The 21497-nt window shown below is 37.9% G+C and overlaps 1 protein-coding gene across 1 annotated transcript in view; it reads left to right on the plus strand.

Annotated features, from left to right (window-relative positions):
* Positions 1 to 21497, plus strand: part of gpc5a (glypican 5a) — a 142351-nt gene that overhangs the window by 57566 nt on the left and 63288 nt on the right. The window contains exon 8 of the mRNA XM_038701276.1: positions 20053 to 20215. Coding sequence (XP_038557204.1) covers positions 20053 to 20215 — 163 coding nt within the window. The remainder of the gene's footprint in view (positions 1 to 20052; positions 20216 to 21497) is intronic.

Genomic DNA, 21497 nt, shown 5'->3' on the forward strand with positions numbered 1-21497 from the left:
GCTTTGGTTTCCCAAGTGGCAGGCTGAAGGCCACGTTATCTCTCTTGACCTCGTGCTGGCACCCCCTCCCTGACTAATTCACACCATCTGTGGGATGTCAGAACACATAAATCTATATCATAACCATTTGAGAGCTCCTGATGTGCCTCGTTGACATTATCTGTGTATATGTCTTTAATAATAACAATAAACTTAATTTGTTTAGCACCTTTCATACAAGAAATACAGCTCAACATGACATGCACCAAGTGCGTCGCATAAAAAAAAGATGAGCATAAAAACAGGGATAGAATTCCATAATTAATGTAAAATAAAATAGAGCATAAAATCCACTTGATAATAATTTTAAAAATAACATAAAATGCATAATATAAGGTGTAAAATAAAGCCCACTGAATTATAATAATATTATCTCTGTGTGTTTTTGCCATATGCATCTTAAATGTGCATCTTTGTGGTTCTGTGAATTTTTAGTTTTATGAGCTTCTGCAGCATGTGATTTACTATAACTACTATGAAAAGTATCACAATTGTCAGCTCAGCCTAGATTATGTAATCGTTTATAATCTGCTGACAGCAAGTACTTAAATGACTTTAACCTGTCACCAAAGTAACTTTTTCACCCAATACATTTTGCACACACACACATATATATATATATATACATATATATATATATACACATATATATACATATACATATATATATATATATATATATATATATATAGATGTGTGTGTGTGTGTGTATATATATGTGTAAAATATAGTCCAGTAATCACTCTTTCTTAATCTTTAGTTATTTTAGTTTTTTCTTCTTTTTCTGTTGGGGTCTCAACCAACTCCTGTGGAAAATATCTGGCTCTTTAGCTGCTAAATTCTTGACTATGGTCACCAGCTAGTTGCTAATTTTGTCCATTCTGCTTTTTGGTACTGAGCAGGTAGTGGGCAGAGGGTCTGCAGCATTTTCAATTAAATCAGCTGCCTGCTGTGCCTGGAAATGAGGTTAATAACAGTAGAGTTGAGTGATATTTCTCTGTGGGTTAATCACAAGAAGGCATTTGATCCATTGTTAATGTAAAAATATTGATTATAGCTTCTTTAAATACAATACAATCATATAGATTTTCAAAAAACAGGAATATGTGAACCTTCCAATTCCCCCCAGTTTGACTGACAGGTATATCGGTAATAACTGTAAACACAACAGGTAAACAGATAAACAGATAATGTGTGAAGAAACTAACTGAGGTTGGTCTGACTTCAACAAAAAACACACACACACACACAGTGTGACATTTGATTTTCAGATTCACAGCTTGTTCAAAAATCGGTGTATTGCAATGGTGATAGGTTGTGTTTTGCTTCAGTTTTAGAATAATACTCTGTTTTCAGCACTTTCAGCACAAGTCCGTGGAACTATTCAAAGACAATGACAGAGCAGATTCGCGTAATGTATAGACCTAGTATGCTATTGACATTTAATCAATACTGAAATTAGTGGGTACACAACCAGATTGAGCAGTGTTCTAAATATACTCTCATTAGAGTCCAAACAATTATCCAGCTATAAAACACAAATGTCAGTGTGAGCGTAATAACATCATTGGTGTCATAAATTCTCAAGGCAGCTGCATAAAATCACTGAAATGTTAGTTTATCAGCACAAATAAACTTCCCATTTCACCTACGTTCGAGACCCTTCCACAAAGTGGAACCACAGTTGTAATACAAAAATCCCCCACCTAAATAATTATGAGAGAAAAGAGCTAATTACTCCCACAGAATAAAACAAAGTATTTTTATCTCCACCAAGTGTATGCTTGGAGGGGATCATGTATTTGTGTGTGTTTGCATCTGTGTATCTGTCTACAGCTAATCTCGCATTCTACTGAACCCATCAGCCTAACGTTTTTTATGCTCATTTATGACTGGTATGCTCAAGGACCTCTCGTGGTTGCGGTGAATTTTTGAAAACTTGTTTTATTGACTGCTCTGTTTTATGACTGCTGACCTCCTCACTCCTCTTAACTGGCTGGTAGGTGAGTACGTTAGTTAGGTCAGTGAAGTTTCATTACATACGTGATAAATGTTAAATAGGTTACATAAGTTAAAATAAGTCAATGCTGTCATGCCCTTTCTGCACAATATAAGTCAGTAGAGACTAAATAGCATAAAATGACATGCGAAAAGCAAAAAAGGCTCTGTGATAACATGGGAGATGACTTAACACATCAGCATGTTATTCATAAATCATTTCCCACATCACTAGTAACACTGACCGAGAAATTAGTGTTTGTAACTTTTATCCAGTCATTTATATGTTTGAATTGGGATCTTGTATGATCATTTCTAATAATAATGAATGAAAGATTTTACATCTCTTGGTCCAGCAAGCTCTGTAAGACACCAAATCCATCCTGAACGATTTGAGACATTTGGAGAGACTGATCACAATTGCACCCCAGCTTGCCCAGTTTGTCATTTGTTGCTGTTTACTTTGCTTGCTGAGTCTGGATGCAGCCAATTTAAGATCTTGTCCAGAAGTGATTGTTTGAAGTTTGGTGGCTGCTTTCAGTAGTGTGGAAAAGTCAGCTTTCGTGAAAAGGACTGGCCTCAAAAGTTTGATTTTCTGTTGAAATTCAACATTTGCCCTTGTGCACAAGTGCTGTTTGCCAAATCCTCATGGTCTGTGCCAGCACTGCCTCCAGCACATGCAGACAAAATAAAAATAAAGATGCTGTGCCAGTTCGGTAGGGAAAATAGTGAACCTTTGTCTGTTTTGTATGGCCATCATCCAGATCTTGTGTTAAATGAGCTGTTCTTTACTGTAACTATTCTAAGGTTTTATTTGGGTTTATGGTAATTTAAGATGCAAATAACCAGAAATTAATTATTAATTAATTAATTAATTAAAAAGTCCTCCTCAAGCCAAATTACACTCCATCACTGGGTCAAACTGATTCTCAAAAAGAAGGGCTTTGTTGTGCTACTTGCAAGATTCATATCAGTTACATAATATTTATCACAGTGCATGTTATGGTAACATCACTGAGCCTTACAAATAAGATGTTGAAAAGTGTAAAGAGAATGACAGCTTTGGTAGTTAGTAGTTGTTGTGCCTTTTTTAGTAGCAAGTGCATAATATGTGTTATGTTGTTATTGTGCTGCAAAAAGACACACCTCAAATTCACACCAGACGCAATAAGTTAAAACTATGTTCGACAGTCCCTGTACTGAAGCTCTAAATGCCTATAGTGTATCTGCAAAGCTCATAGCAGATGTGGCCTTGATCATCATATATTGGTATGGATAGATAGCAACATATTGTAGCAATTATCATAGCCGGCTGCGGAGATCACTTCACTTAGCATGTCAGAAGGAAACCTGGCTCAACTGTTGCAACTGCAGATTACTTTGTAACAGCCATATTCCTACCGTTTAGCTTGTGATCGGTTTAGCTTTTATCATTACCCTGAACAATGATACCATGATGAACCTAAACAATTTAGAAACAGTCATTAGCTGCGTTTTAGAAGGCATTGACAGGCAACCTACTTTGTAGTTTTAATATGAGGACTCATTGCTGCTGTCAAGTTGAACAGAATACACAACAGGGAGTCATCATGTAAATCACTGACAATGTGACAGTTTAAGATGGAAACTGGGGCATGGGGGGGATACAGTACGTGGGTAATGTTTAGATTGGAAATATAGCCAGTGTTAAATGGTGATTCTTTGAAATTTAAAATAATTGAATGTATGTGTGGTGGATGAATACTGGACGTAAGTGGAGGAGGTATACATGTGTGAGTGTGTGAGTGTGTGAGGTTGATGGCAGCTAAGTTTATGTCCTGCAAAGACATCAATTACATATACCAGTGCACACAATCATTCTGTTGTACACATGACTGACTGTGTGCACATCTGGGTGTACACTACACAATATATTACTTCTATAAATCACTGTAGTATTGGTGCACCTCATTAATATGATTAAACCTACCTTAAAGTACATGTGCATGTGTTCATGAATGGCAGGTTAAGTGTTTGAATGGCTAGAGAGAAACAGGGAAGTGTACACTGAAATATGGATAAAGGCAAAAGGTGAAATTCTGTTACCTTTTAAAGATTCCACTGTTGGGGCATTTTTATGAGGATAAGAATGATGTGTTGATGCAAATGTAGGTTTTCATGTTTTTCATCTACATATCAGAAATGTTCTTTACTATTTCCATTTATTCGCCCCTGACCTTGACTAACTGAAGTGCTCCCAGTTTCCCTAAAACCAAATGGAAATGTATCATTACTATTCCACAGCCGAGACTGCAGGGAAACACAAAACAGCAATGCAGCTATTGACAAATTCATCATGCAATCTGAGCATACAAACTCTAGATTTCATCATCTTGCTCATCAGCAGCTCTTTCCAATGAATTATTTGTTGGCTCCTCTCCTCCTTGCCTGTCCTCTCCTCTTGATGTGGTAAAACCCATCAAGAATCTATAAGTAGGCCCTGTCCCTGTGTCTCTCAATCAAAATCAGGAGCAAGCAGCTCCTCACCCCGTCTGAGGGCTGAATTATTTACCAGTCATTGATGTGGTGGTTGACCAGCAGTTTTGCTTTTGAATTATTCATGCCCCCTCTCCTCTTAGTCCAAAGGATTAACGCTGAGAATATATTCACATTTTATTTGTTGTGCTCCTAAATGTACATACCACATCATAGCATTTGACTGTTATAGAAGTCCAGTTAAGGAGCAAAGGCAATCTTAGTTATGATCATTATCCTGTTCTCTAGATATATTTAACACTCCCACAGAATACGGCTTACAAATTAAGTATGTTTGATTAATTCATGTTGGTATCCAGCAAAGAGTCTGTAAAGTCAGATACATCAGGACTGTGCAAGTAAGTCTTTATTGGAGACAAACCACAACACCTGCAGCATAATAATAAATTTTTTAACCCACATTCATTGTCATTCATTATACTCATGAGGATGTAAAGTAAAGTAAATAAAAACTTTCAAAGACAAATCCAGCTAAGCTGCATACCTTTAGATAAAAGGTTTATCTTAAATGTGTGCATGTGTTTTTTTTCATGATTAAAATTCAGTTTGAGCAACAATAATTGGTCATAAGTTGCGTCATTCAAGTGCTCACATCGAATGTAGCTGCAATGTTCGCTGTTATGTATTTCTGTGTATTTAAATGTTCACTTTTCTTCTTTCTACCGTATATGCTCATAAATACTAGCATGGCTAAGATATGGTTGAGTTTAAACACTTGGTTAAGGTTCAGTAACGTGGTGATCATGGTTAAAGGATAAGTCTGGCATTTCTCTACGTCTACATCTCTCAACACTTTCTGAATTCCTTACCCTGTTTGTGACCCTGAGCCCCATGCCCAATGGTTCCTCCTGAAGACAAATCTTGAAAAAACAGGTCATTAACATGTGCTGGAGTAGGCCTAAATAGTGCATTTGTTATACACTTGGTGCATTAGTAAGTCATTTTACGGCAGCAGGGCTTGGTATTTGGGATTGTCTCAATATAATCTACAATAGTTGTGTTTGTTATAATGAAGAATAGGATGAATCTGGCTTTAGGTGCTAGTAGGATCATTCCATTGTTGGTTTTGCTCTTTATATAATATTTGCTGGCAATGACAGAAATATAGAATATCGCCAGCATTAAATTTGAACTTTTACAAATGTTGAGTCGTAGGACAGGGGGTTAATTTGAATGATAATATTATTTTAAAATTCACATTGTATTCTAATTTCTCTGGCCTCTCACTCACCGTCCTGCTGCCTTTTTGCTGCTGCTGCACTTGGCCTGGAAGACACCCCGTCAGTGCTGCTGCTGCAGTGAGGGAGATGGAAAATGACAATGTGTGTCTTGGGAGCCAACTCACATCCTGACACTTTCCTCCTCTGACTGGCACATATGATCATTGTAAGGTCTCTCCTCCACCCCCTATTTACATATAGAATATCATGTTCAAACAGAATATTAATGATCTTAAAAATCCACGCACACAGCTTGATTCAACTGTCGGATCTCTGAAGGTGTGATTGATTTTGCCACATGACAACCTGCACCTCTTTAGGAAATGTACCCTATAAATGATCTACGCTGTACATTTAATTGACTATAAATGCACGCTATTTCTCGTCACTGAGAGTTAATCTGAAACTTTGAATTCTTTGCAGCTTTTTATGGCTAGACCAAACTTTATCTTTGGTAGGAAAGGTAGACTAAATGGTTGTGTAAGCAGGATAAATATATGGATAATGCCCTTACATTTACAAGATTCAGAGTAACACAGCCATCACCTTGTTCCATTACTGTAGATGCAGCTACAGTACAAGTACATACCTTAATGGCTTGAGGTCACACATTGGAGTTGACAGCTGAGTGAAATTTTCAAGCATTAGAGGGCAGTTCAATGAGATTTTCTACCTGTTTGCTCTGCTCGATTATATTGTTTTACAAATGCTGACACAATGGCATGCATTAATATTTTTAATTACTCTATATAGAGGTCAATCAAATACATATTTACAAAAATACACAACATATTGTTTAATTAGTTCTAACATCAGTTTGTTTACTCCAGTGGCAGATGCCAACATCTAATTTACCTTTTTTTTTTCTTTTTTTTTCTTATTGTTTTGGGTGTTTTTTTGACCATAGTAATGATAAGACTGCTGAAGACAGACAGGAAATGTTGGGGGGGGGGGGAGAGAGTGGAAGACATGCAGCTAATGAGGCGCGGGTCAGATTCAGAGCCTTGGTACATGGTGCGTGTGGTCTACTAGGTGTGCTAACTGACGCCCTTAGTTCATCTGTGTTAATAAATAAAATTGTTGCACTGTGGCGCACTCAACCTCGATCAAGAAATGAAAAAATACCTCAGAAAATCGACAATAAACACAGAACTATACACATCTAGGGCTGAACAATTAATTGAAATTTTATCAATATTGCAATATGGTCTACTTCAATTTTAAAAATGTAGGAGGTGCAATATTTTTTAAAGGTAAAAAGTGTGAAAAAATTTAATTTTTAATAAAATATTGTCGTGCTGCACAGATGTCCTGGCCTACATATCATATTCTACAGACTTGGGAAAGTATCTTTGTTTTGTACGGATCCCCTCAAAAATCCGTTTTTCTAATTCCCTCCAATATTGCAAATCATACTGCAATTGTAATATCAATCAAAATAATCTCAATTAGATCGTTTTTCAAAGTCGTTCAGCCCTGTACACATCAGAGGTTTAGTGTCTGTGTGTCTGCATAGTGTGTGTGGGTACTATTCATTATTCTGACTACCTGTGGGAAGAATCTGAATCTAAAATGGGTGGTGCGTGATTTAATGCTCCAGTATCGTTTTCCAGATGGCAGGAGTGAGACTAGTGTGTGGGCTGGATGACTGGTGCCCTTGATGAGGCTTTGGGCTTTCCTTATACAGCGGGTAATGAAGATGTCATAGAGCCATAGGAGGTCTGTTGCCAGGAGATTTTTGATACTGGCTTTACAGTGTTTTGCTGCAGTTTCCAGTCCTGTACATTCAAACTGCAAAATTATATACTGTGATGCAGAATATACTCTCTGTGGTGCAGTGATGAAAGTAAAGCCAAGCCTCGGTTCCCTTGGCATATCTTTTCAGACGCCTCACAAACTACAGTCTTTGTCGTGATTTCCTGAGGAAGCAGCTGGTATTAAGAAGTTTGTGATGTGCACAGCCGTGAGTTTAGGGTTTTATAAAATATATCAGCTGGCCAAGGCTGTTTAGGGGGATGTGGATTGGAGGTTAAAAAAGACAGGGAAGACAAGAATGCATGTCTTAGTCGACAACATATCACTCAAATGGAGCAATGGGTGATTTCATGTCTACAGCTGTGCTGTGAGATAAATGGTAATGCTCGCAGTGACAATGCTACCATGCTGATGCTTAGCAAGTACAATGTTTGTTCATGTATGTTCATCACCTTAGCCAAAACTGGCCTGGCACCGCATTTTATGTGGCCTTTTAAGAATTCACAAAGAATATACAGTAATTTGCGCAATTCACTTCTATGCTGCGTTACGGAAGTACCGTGTCCATGACCTGACGAACCCCGGTACCGGGGGCAACAACTGTTTTTTTTTGCCCACAGTTTATGGTGATGAAGTTCCAAATTCAGTATCAGTTCAACCAATTTATGTGAAAAAGAAATAAAGCTAGGATGCTCAGCTAAAAGCTCATGCTAACCATTTTTACTTAAATCAAACACCAAGCAACTAACTGAGCATGTAGGAAAACACATCATCTGTCAGAACATGGTGCATGCCTACGGTCACAACCCTCCACTTATCTCTCATCTCATCCTACACACACAAGCAACCACTAGCTGAGAAGTCTTTTGATATTCTATTGCTACACATCACTGTTCTCAAGTTATCGGCCTGTATAACTTGGAGTTCTTTGGTCGTAGAAATATTGATCAATATTTATTGTATTTATTAATATTTAAATTTTAGGAAATGCTTTTAGGCTACACAAACTACAACAACCCTTATTGTTATTTTGGCTTTTACTACTTTGAATATTTAATTTTTAAAATAAATTATATAATAGTTGTACATAGCTCTCCATCTAACGATTATTTTCATTGTCGATTAATCTGTCCATTATTTTCTCAATTAAACGAATAGTTGTTTGATCTATAAAGTGTCAAAAAATTGTCAAAAATGTCAGTGTTGAAATTTAAGAAGCTGTAATCAGATCTTTTTATTAAAAAATTACTCAAACTGATTAATAGATTATCAAAATAGTTGACGATTTATTTAATAGTTGACAACTGATCGATTATTCATTTCATCATTGTATCTCTAGTTGTACACTTGTGTCTGCTTGCCATTATTTTTTATTTCCTAGAATTCTGCTTTCAGAGCTAGTTATTAATTATAAAGTTATTATTAAAACAAATAATAATCAAATGCAGAGGCAGTTATGTAATATAATAACAAGCGGATACATTTAGTTTTACATTTATAACTGGCCCTGTAAAGGCAACCATAACGCTAATGTGGCCCGGGATGAAATTGAGTTTGACACCCCTGGTGTAGCGTGTTAGTATGCTAGTATGCTGGCATTTGCTAATTAGCACTCAACATAAAGTACAGCTAAGGCTGGGAGCGTTTTGCAGGTATTTGGTCATACATTGAAGTATTGAACAAAGAGAAATTTTGACCTGATGATGACACTAGATGAAAGGCCTAGGGATCACCACAGTCATTCTGATTCATCCTCAGGGCAACATGGATATTTGTGCCAAATTCAATAGTTGTTGAGATATTTCAGTTGGGCCAAGAATATGGACTGACCATCAGACAGATGTTGTCATCCCTAGAGCCATGCTGCTAGCATAACAAAAAAAATGTATAGACCAATAAATGTAATTGGTGAAAATAGAAATAACTGCCTGAAGAATATTTATAAATCAAAAGAGCTATTTTCAGAAAAAAAAACCATATCAGTATTATAGGCTTTATAACTCATGTTAGTTGAGACAGTTTAGAAAGTGCCTCTTTGTTGTGACTGTCCACAATAAAATCCACTGAAATATATATATTTTTTTCCATCATACAGTTTGGGCCAGGACCCTGGGCCATATGGTCTCTGTTTGTGGTTGTTCAACCACTTGGCTAATTTCCGCTACACTCCAGTAAGGAAAGAGAGGAACCTACTCTCTCACCTCAGTAGATTCCTCTCTCACCTCCTGTAGCCATTGCTTGTTTATCCTCATTGTTATTAATGGCAAACAGCAGAGACTCAGCAGCTTTCTCCCAAGTGCGTTTCCTGCCATTGATCAAACAGCAACTCCAGAGGACAGCTGATTAAATGTTTACTGACTGTGTAGTGGTTGCCATGGTTACCATTGTGGTATTTGTCTGTGCATTTATGCAACTCTTTTTGCAAAGGCGAGTGTTGTATTGAGATAATTTAGATGGGCTTTTGTAACTTACTTGTACATTGAACCATTTCTGAATCACTGCAAGCCACTAGATATTGTGTAACACTGGTTACGCAAAGGGTTTGCACAGAATGACCAGCAGCGCAAAATCCTACGAGGATAATCACAATATACATTTTCTACCTTGCTGTCCTTAAGATGAAATCCTGGAAGGATTGGAGAGTAAAGTTCCTTAACTCTGGGAGTTCAGAAATTTAACAATTTAACAGATGAACCACTGAAGGAAATCCTATAATCCTATTTTAATCTTTCTAATGCTTAAACAGTAAGTCCAGTTCTCTTTGACTAATCATTTCCAATTAAATGTGTTATAATGAAACAGATGGACAAAAAGTTTGAATTTGCATTAACAGTAATGATCAACTACAGCAAATAGGAACAAAAATATACTGTATCTACTAATAAAGCATGGTATATCAAATATTCATATTTTCTTTCTTGCCACATTGATGCCTAAAGGAATCAAATTTCCATTAAATCTTAGTTGACCATGAGCTTATGTGCTGTGGAGTTTTAACTGTAAGGATTTGCAGGAAAGTTGTTGTTCATCATTATCTCCTGTGGGGTCAGCTTAATTGGTGCAGCAATTTTAAAAGAAAAGAAAATGACCCATTAGTATGGGATCTCTGTGTTCAGAAGCTTTAATTGTAAGTGTGCAGTAGTGCAGCTTATAAGCTTGTGGGCAGTTTTTGTTTGTGAAAAGAGTAATTGGTATTGTTTGATCGTCACCAGCTCTCCACACACTGCAGTAACAGCCAGAGGCCTGCCCAAGGGTGCCTGCTTAGAGCAGTTTCTCACCTGGAGATGTATTGAACGAATAAGAGCACCTGTTTCACAGCCAGTGTTAGACAAAGGCCCATGTCATTCACAAAAGTGAGGCTAATAACACAGTAAGGTTATTCGGCCTTGCTTCATTGTGTCAGAAAGAGCAGTACAGCTGTTCAGTACAATCAAACACAGAGCAGTCACTCCCCTGGCCCTGAAGAGTAAGAGTTGAGTAGCATGCTGATTGACAGACTTGGTCAAACGTGACCAATGTTTCCTCAGCTTAGGAACAAATGACTTTGTTGTGAAATATCATTAGCTAGAGTAACAGAGTCTTCTCTGGTAAGTGTTACTAGACTTACCAAATAACTCACAATCAGTAGATTGATGCAAATTGTCGAGTTATTTGGGGTTTGGCTTCAATGACTGCCTTAAGCTTTAAAAAAGCCTTAGAAGGTAACACAAGATGCACAACTTTCAAATAGTGCGTCTTTGTATTTATTTAGGAAATTCATACGAAGTTCGATATGTTGGAGTTTATCTGGTTGATAACCTTATAATAGGAAACAATAAAAAGAGAAAAATAAATAAACACATTAGCTTACTCCTCATTATTAACTACTTTCACACAACTTTCCTGGACATTATACTCCACCAGCATTTATTACTCAAATTAAAATAAAGGATCAGGAATTAACTAATAGTTATTAATCACGTTAAGAAAGCATCAGTTCATCTAAAAGCAATAATAATAATTTAACCTTTAACCTCAAATGACTGCCTGCTAATTATAGGTCTCCATCACCATTACAAACAATATTATACTGACATCTAACTTGCTTAAATCATTAACAAATTTTAACCATTTACAGCATAATAATGTTAATAAAACTCAATATCAACGACCGTAGTAATGCAACAAATAAGCAAATCAAACTAAACTAAACAACCACATTGTCACATGAAACTGCTTATAAATCGTTATACTATAAACAAGCGCACAGCACCATTAAACATCATAGACTGCACAATTTATCATTAGCGTTTGTTACCGGTTGCAAAGCAACAGAGAAAACAAATACCAAATACACTTAAACAAAGAAAATCACTCACATACCAATAGCGTCTCTCCGCCTTTGTCACGCTTGGGCATGTTTGCCAGCTTTGAACTAATTCGCCTTAAGTTGCCGTTTATTTCCACCTGACTGCAGCGGAAGCAGTTCCATGAATTTTCACCTCACGTGAACTCCTCTGGACTGCCCTCTTGTGTGTCCTTTCATAAATAACGCTACTGGTATGGAGAAAATAACTTGGCTGGTATTGAAAAATAACTCAGTCTTGAAAAAAACAAACAAATCAATCTAAAGCTTTTAACATTTGTCTGATAACAAGAAAATTTTTACTGATTCATGAAGTTATCGCTCTTTTATGTTCTTTTTTGTGTAAGCTCCATTTTCATGTGCTGCTTTCATTGGAGTTAATTTATTGTCTAATAGATAATGTTCATCTGAGAATTTCACTAGTGACATACAATTTTTTGTGATTGTCAACAAACTCCATGAAAAGACCAAAACCAACAATGTGTTGGTCCATCTTTCTCAATACTTTCTGACTTCCCAACTTGTCATAATGAAGCAACATATCACTCAGTGCAACAGTAGTGTTCTCAATAGATCATTCTTCTATATGATGCTTTGGCTGGACATGCAGTGCTTGTTTGGGGTGTCACTTCATTGTTAGTCTTGATCTTCTAATGTTTTATGTGACAATAAGAAAAATAGAATATCACTAGCCCTATCCTTTCATATTTGTTCCTGTTTCCCTTGGCAAGGTGTGTGCATTACAAGCCAAGTTTTAGGAATGAACTGGGAACAAAAAATATGCTTGTGTCTAAGTTTAGAAAATGTTTCAGATTATCAAAGTTTTAAATCCGTACAACTGAGGTAAATTCTCCTCATGCAAGTTTCTGGAGAATAAAATTGTGACATGAGATTTGACGTAAAGTCAAGTGATTGCGTTAATCAATGTATGTGTGAACAGTGTATACACAGGCTTATATACATGTGAATAAATAAATATGTGAATCTTAAAGATCAGGTTGCGTATTGTCTCATGTGCAGACTAATTATTGTAAGATGTTGTTCTCTCTGTAAACAGGGTTCAGAGTAGACAGCCTTTGAACTCTTAACATATTGAGCCCTCGAGCAGTACACTACCTCCTGGGCTGTGAAGCACAAAGTTCAAATTAAGTCAAACTCCCAGACCAGACTCTAACACAGAAACTCATTATTCCACATAATGTATTAAACGTTTGGTCAAATTTGTGACATAAATGGAAAGAAAATCATGCCAATTACACACATGGAAGGAGCACTTAGATTGCCCAAACTCTCAATATTTTCCATCTTCTGACCTGTCAACCACTGAGGAGCACAGACTCCAGACAGGCTAATTATCAGCACAGATATGTCCCAGCTCAGCCATAGCAGCAACCGTGACACTTTTGCTCCCCTGCACTGAACCACAACAGTAACTAATTAGCATAGACACTACCTTTCTGATCAACACAAAGCAGTCTCTCTTGTTTCCAATGATGCACCATGAATTTAAATGAGCCAATTAGCGTATGCATTTCCCCTGGTATCAAGTTCACAAAGTCTTTGATTGAGATTCTGCTGCACAGCAATACAGCAGAAAGTTTAGCTACGTTGCAGGCCACTGCGGCTGAGAAGGGTGAGTGTCATGTAACACATACTATGGATTCATTTGAGTGATTGGGATCAGTAAAATTGCTGATTTTCATAGTCAGTTTATATACATATATACAGTTTATTTTATATGTGTGTGTGTGACGAGCGAAGCGGTCAGACTGGAGGTAATATCCGCATGGCTTTTCAACGATAGTGACTGACAACTGAGGAACACCAAGGGGAAGGAAAAGTTACACCGTGGTGACTTTATTTCTGCTGGACAGGTAATCTGGCTTTTAACATTTTGATGATAATTTGTTACTTTCATCGCTAGCAAACATAGCTATCTACTTAGCATACAGCTAACGGTTGCTACAAGTGCAGGCTGGTGTAGCAGCCAGAGTAGAGACGATGAATTATATCTAGCTGTAGGTGAGCTGGAAAACAGCAGCGCAAGCTACGTTTTCCAATGCTAATATTAGGTAGGACAATGTAGGTGTAGACTGCGCTGGTTTAGTTATTCACCATCTAGGTTTATTATACTATGATTACACATATCTTTATCTTTACACCTTGTATCCAATCTGTTTTTGTAATTATCTTGTGTCTGCAGGCAGGTTGTTTGATTGTATGTTACTCTTTTACAAATGATGTAGCTGTGTGTTTGAAGTTACAAGAAATATATTTCAACATTAGTGTACATAAACAATGATGGCTAAAGGTCCCCAAGCATCTGTGTTTCTGGTATATAAGCTACCTATAATATAGTTTGACATTGTTCGTAGCTAAACCTACTGTGTGAAAACCTTTTACTGTAACTGGTGTTATGCCATTACTTATTTTACCAGAAGTAAAAATTCCTGTATGTTTTATTTCTACTGCGCCCTCAGGTTACCTACAGTCTTCCAACACCCTGTGCTTCTCACCAGTACACTGATCGGACCATGCTGGCTGGCCTGGATTACAACCACCGTGTCCACAGACCAGCCAGGAGAAAAGCTGACAGTTCAGTATGTTGCATTATGAGTACTCGTGCATTTTACTCAAAAAAATATTAAACAGTATGAGGAATACAGATGGTGCTGATTTATTGTTAGATTGCATTTTATATGGAAATAGTTTACCAATTACTCTATAAGAGAACAATATCAGGTGTTAAAAACTTTTCACTAAGCTGATCCTCTTTTCTGTATTATCAATAATACAGAAAAGTTAATATGGTTGGTTTTGAAATGTGGTAATCATGTCAGAAGTGACTGTGATATTTAATCATCTCCACAGCAGCGATACGATGCTACGAGTAAAGTCTGAACTGTCTTCCTAATCAGTCAAGATACATCTGGACACACCTTGTCTCTTCCTGGATATACTTATTTTTATTGATGTTTTAAAAATGATCTATTTGTGATATAGGTTGTAGTTTTTAGTATATAATAAACAAGTGTTATACCACATTTGGATGTCATTATTTCCAGACATAACACACAAATGTAATTGATTGTTTATGCTGCAAAGAAAAGGCATTTATCATTTTCAATGTTTTATTTAAAAAAAATATATATATTATCCAGAACAGGGAAAAATCTTTGTATTTTCTCTACCCTCCTGGGCATAAAAAGAAAACAATGAGGTAAACAATTACCTCTTCTTACACCCTGCTAGGATTAAACCTCTATTATCCTGGTGGATCAGGATAACAGTTGGATCAGGATAACAGTTGCATATCTTCCAGAAACAGCAACTTAGTATCACGACTCTGATCAAGTGCTCCACATTGCCACGCTACAAACTGTCTGTATGCTGCCTGACTGAACTGTCTGTTACTCTGTCCTGGGTCTGGAAGGTCAGCCTTGTGTGGTGCATGGAAACACTGTAGTCTGGATGTTGTCCAGTCCTCAGATTCTGGCCTGTAAAGGAATATATAGTTGTTAGAACCCCAAGTTGGAAAGGAACGGTGTAATAGGACAGAACATTCATCAACATGATCAGATATTTTTATTGAACAGGGCCTTGTTGTTCTCTAACAGGACTTCTGTGTCCACATTACACACCAGGTCAACGTACATGACACAGATGAGCCGATGGCTGAAGCAGAGCTATGGTTAGTTGTTGTAATCAAACGATAATAAAGTAATTGACAAAACGATAATAAAGTAATTGACAAAACGATAATAAAGTAATTGACAAAAATTGACAGTCAAAGGGCTTAGGGGGAAACACCAGAGAAACTTTGAGACAAGTACACTGGGAGATAATAGACTAATATTAAAATATATATGTATAGATATACCTGTTCATATGCTGTTGTCGCAGGTCCTAGAAGATGTGCTGCTTAGCTTGCACCTCGTCCTCCCCGTCCTGCCTCTTCTTCCTCGGATCCTGGCAGCCCTCCCTCCTCTGCTTCGCCTCGACCCCGAGCCTGTCCCGGTTTGTGCTTGGCTCTGGGGTGCAGTCCTCAGAGACAATAATGCTGTCACCAACACTAAATACACGTTTGTGTAGTGTAACTGATGGAAACGGGAAAATGTGTATCAGGCTGTTTTTACCTTTGCCCAATGTTACCGCAGCTGTTAGCACAGCTACCTGTTGCTAGTAGTTAGCTAGCCAGCTCGTTACTGATTAAAACTCTTCTTTTTAAACCTATCCAATAATAACATGCTAGCTTGATAGTGAGTACTAACAGCTGGGTTGTTTATTTTCATAATGATAAAGTTAGATGATTTCTTACCCCTGATGTGAGCGCTGCTCTCCGCTCGTCACACTGTCCTCGTCCTCCTGCGGTGTCGGCAACGCGCGTTCACGTGTTTTGAGGGCGTGGATTTGGAAGGAGCCCAGAAGGGAGGGGGTGTCAGTAGTCATCTTGGAGGTGTATTTGGGGTCGTTATCATGTTGGAATACTGCCCTGCTGCACAGTCTCCGAAGGGAGGGGATCATTCTCTGCTTCAGTATGTCACAGTACATGTTGGCATTCATGGTTCTCTCAATGAATTGTAGCTCCCCAGTGCTACAGCATTCATGCAGCCCCTGACCATGACACTCCCACCACCATGCCTGACTGTATGCAAGACACAAGTTTGTCTTTGTACTCCTCACCTGGTTGCCGCCACACATGCTTGACACCATCTGAACCATCCATCCATCCATCAATCGTCAACCGCTTATCCTGCTTACAGGGTTGCGGACCATCTGAACCAAATAAGTTTAATTTTGGTCTCATACCACAGGACATGGTTCCAGTAATCCATGTCCTTAGTCTGCTTGTCTTCAGCAAGCTGTTTACAGGCTTTCTTGTGCATGTTCTTTAGAAGAGGCTTCCTTCTGGGACGATAGCCATGCAGATCAATTTGATGCAGTGTGCAGCATATGGTCTGAGCACTGACAGGCTGACCCCCCACCCCTTCAACCTCTGCAGCAATGCTAGCAGCACTCATACGTCTATTTCCCAAAGGCAACCTCTGAATATGACGCTGTGCACGTGCACTCAACTTCTTTGGTCGACCATGGCGAGGCCTGTTCTGAGTGAAAACTGTCCTGTTGAAATGCTGTATGGTCTTGGCCACCGTGCTGCAGCTCAGTTTCAGGGTCTTTGCAATCTTCTCATAGCCTAGGCCATCTTTATGTAGAGCAACAAGTCTTTTTTTCAGATCCTCAGAGAGAGTTCTTTGCCACAAGGTGGGGCGGCTGTGGCTCAGGAGATAGAGCGGGTTGCCCATTAATCGGAAAAAGCACTTTGAGTGGTCGAAAAGACTAGAAAGGCGCTATACAAATACGGAGCATTTGCAGGAGCCATGTTGAACTTCCAGTGACCAGTATGAGAGAGCGATAATACCAAATTTAACACACCTGCTCCCAATTCACACCTGAGACCTTGTAACACTAACAAGTCACATGACACCGGGGAGGAGGCTAATTGGAAATTTCACTTAGTGTACTCACTTTTGTTGTCAGTGGTTTAGACATTAATGGCTGTGTGATATGTTATTTTGAGGGGACAGCTATACAAGCTATAAAAGATACATTTCAAAAATGTATAGATATGTATATATGTATTAGAGTCCGACCAATTTAGATATTAACGGCTGATATAAGCTATTTGCAGATATATCTGCAGATACATCTGCATCGGCATCGGAACCCCACAAAGGATATTATAGCGTTTAAAAGCAGAACCCGTAAAACTTTGAATAATAGCCCGGGCTTTTATTTGCTAAAATCACTGAATTGACCCTGCCTTTGTTTGGGACAGGCGTCCATATGGGACAGGCCTTTGATCATTTTTGCACTAAACTACTGAAACTACTATGAAACAGTTCAATTTATTTCTAACAGAATAATACTTAAAAATTATCAAATAATATCAAATACACGTCATTCATTTGATCTAGCTCCGACAGACTGCTTATGTGCTTTTATTTTGAAGGCAGCAACCTCACGAAAACAACAACATGGTACAGGATGAGTAAAGTTAGCAGACAGAGAGCGATGGACTTCACATGACAGGATTCACAACTTGGATACATTTTTCTGAAAAGCTGTTTTGATTCTTTTGATCGGTGGAGCATTACAGACTAAAGGACTATAAATAATCAAGGAACGGAACCATTCGGACTTAACGAGCGCTTCAAAGTTAGCGTGAGTCAGCACTTTTACCCGTTTTCCTCTCTTGTAGCCATGCAGGTTACACCGGTAAATATAGAAGAATTAGACTTTGGGTCTTGTTGTTTCCGTTAAATGAACTTAACGGTGGTAATGTGGAGAATCTAACCGATCTAACAATGTCCAGCATGTCCATATTGACATATTGATCATACCTTTAGGTTCAAACATTAATATTTGTATCTAACGTTAAGCAGCTTAGAAGCAGCTTAGAAGCAGCTTAAGCGGGCGACCCCGCGGGGTTTAAGAGGTTTTATACATCCAAAGAACTTCTATAAAAACCAGACCAGGCGTTTAATTGAGGCAGGCCTTTATTTGTCAAAATGTGTTCCCACACCAGGCCAGTAAAAGAGGTAGGCGGATATTTGGGACTCGGCTATTAATTGAAATTTTACGGTATTTGGAGGTGCATGCAATTCTTGGCAGGCTTAACTCGGCACAACACCTGTTAGCTCCCTAGCTCATGGTAGCTCTCATACTCACTGTACATGGTTAGTTGTTAATTTGTTTGTCAGCCGTTATCACTTCTCCTCTCCTGAAAACATTCATACCAGACTTGCTAACCCTACCGTTTTTCACTGCACTCTCTCGGGTCACAGCAGGATGTTTCGTTTTACAGTAGGCGAGTGGTGGATGCTAACATTACGCTGACAAACGTGATTGTAGATTTATTCTGAAACAGAGCGGCACTAGTGAACGGTCCTCTCCTTTCTCCCTAGTTCATTACTTCTAAATATTATTTAACAGAACTTACAGCAGATAACGCTACCCGTTGCCAAATTAGCCACAAAGCCACAAATGCCGTGTCTTTCTGTGGAGGAGCGCTAACGTTAATGAGCAGTTAAACTATAGTGTTTGACATATTCTAAATGTATTTGCGAGCGTACAGAACAGACTTGTGAATAAACGTGAGCTGTACAAGAATCTAACACGATCTCCTGCGTGTTCTCTAACGTTGCCTCTTATTTTAAATGTGAAACGTTAGTGTGAAATCTCATAGTTGCAGATCTTCCTTGTAGACAGTCATGTAGTATTAGATTAATTAAACAGCAGCGTTTCCTCTGTGTCACTGTAGCATAGATGATATGTTTTAGAAAGTTGTCATTGTGTCAGATTATATGTAAGGTTAGAACTACTGCATGACAAAAATATGGCAATGACATTAGATATGAAATATGGTATTATTTGTAGTAGTAATAGCAGTAGTAGTATATTGGTAATTTTTATAGTTTACTTTTATATAGTTTTTCTGGCTCCCACAATACATACACTATTTACTTTAATGTTCATTAGTAGTAGTACTCCATAATTTATAACAAATCAGATATTTAAATTTTTTTTTTCTGTAGTTATATTTTTATTTTATAACAATAAAAATGACAACATTTTAGGGATGATCTTTGTTTATATCATGCGTTTCTTAAAATAAGGGGAAAAAACAATATCGGCCGATATATCGGCTATTTAAAAAATGTCAAATATCGAAATCTGTCAGGCTCTATCTAATATGTATAGATATGTGTATACATACACACACAAAGTAGGGAATTTGACTTTTCTAAGTCGAAAATCACTTCTAGAAAATTGTATTTAAAACATCAGGATGAAGCAAAATCTAGACAGTGCCATTTGCAGTGTAGTCACTCTGTAGATGTAGAGTTTCATTTATTGCTTTGAGGACTGTGCCTGATTAGAAGCATAATCATCAGCTCCCCTGCATTTTCTACCCGTTTTTCTTGTCATTTTCTGACAACTTATTCTATACTGTCTTGTTATGAGAGACCTTGTTCACTGTAAACTACTGTGAATATTGAATGTTATACACGTACTTTTAAAGCATGGGCACATACTACTTTGTAGATATGTTTTAGCTAAAAATATTTCTTGTCTTGTCGTGTCTTTTTCTGCAACCAGCTGTTACAGGGAAAGTCCATTCCTAAACTGGGGTCACTGGACCAGATTGAAACAGGAAGTGGAGACACAGAGGGACGTTACAGCGGTGACTGTGATGATGAGGACGGTTGTGGTGGTTCAGGTGGGGGCGAGAATAAGAGGAAAGTCTCCCGAGTCTCCAAATGTAAGTCTCATCTTTTTTTAGTTCTGTTGAGCACTTGATTGAGCGATGGCAACCAGTTGGCCACACAAACACATCTTTAACCAGCAGTCTTTACACATATTTTACCCTAAGGAGGTACAGTTAAATGGCAAGAATATTCCATTCGAGTGGGGAAAAGTATTTATATTGTATAGGATTGGGTGTAATGATTTAGTTTGCTATTTATTGCATTTTGATCTTTTATTTTTATTAATTGTATTAATAGTTGTAGCGTATGTGTCCACCTCCTCAGAGGCAGCAGATGGAAAGTAGCTAGTGGCTAAATCTGGTACAGTGCAAAGCATCTCTTCTCTCTGCATGGGGTTAATGTGTTTTGTACACGGTCCCTGACAAATAAATGTAATAAGCTAAACTAAACAGAGGTTAGTGTATTACTAATAGAGGTTTCAAAACATATAGCCTAACACAGACTTAATTAGTGGTGTAACGGATCGTAGATGATCTGTGATCTGTACAGATCCCCCCCCCCCCGCGGTTTGGCATATAGGTGAACCACAGATTCATTCAAGTTTGACAATCATAGTGTGAATAACTGTTTTACTTTCTGAAACAATGTTCCCTTGCACTCTCCCACATTTCCACCACTGGTTACACTCTTAGACTTAATTAGTGTATGAGGAGAATAATCAAGGTTCAATAAGATCATCAGATCAAAAGTATAAAATAAGACTGATAAACAGCAATGTACCATAACAAGTAATACATTTTACCTACATCACTTTCAAAAATTGAATTAAATTCTACCTTTTTAAAGTTGCAGAATTGAAAAATTAAAACTAGTTTTTGATCAGTGAAGACATTCAAATGCGCAGTTGCATAATACTAAATTATAATAAGACCAGTCTCCATTTTATGACAGCCATAATAATAGTCATTAAAGATAATAGTTGCTATGGGGACATTATTGCAATCAAGGCCCGTTACTTTAAAAATTATTGCTCCCCAGAGGATCCGTAACCCCTAATGAATCACAGCAGCAGAGCTCTCCTCTTCATTTTGCTACCTTTCACATTCTCCTCTCCTCTCAACACATGGATTCCTCCTCTCCTCTACTCCAAACATGCTAACAACCTGATTAATCACCTTTCTCATTTTGCCTTCAGCGACAGCGGGGGGGGGGGGGGGTCATCCAAACAAGTCGTTCTATCCGTGTAAATGTTTCCTTTATTGCTTGTCAGTCTGTCTCAAGGCTTTAGCAGCTCAGGCTCAGGGAAGCTGCTTAACAATCGCTCATCTGAGCCTG

This window comes from Micropterus salmoides, unplaced genomic scaffold (genome assembly GCF_014851395.1).
Source record: "Micropterus salmoides isolate LMB-PRFRI ecotype aquatic unplaced genomic scaffold, ASM1485139v1 Ms_hic_scaffold_6, whole genome shotgun sequence".
NCBI classification, from domain to species: Eukaryota; Metazoa; Chordata; class Actinopteri; order Centrarchiformes; family Centrarchidae; genus Micropterus; species Micropterus salmoides.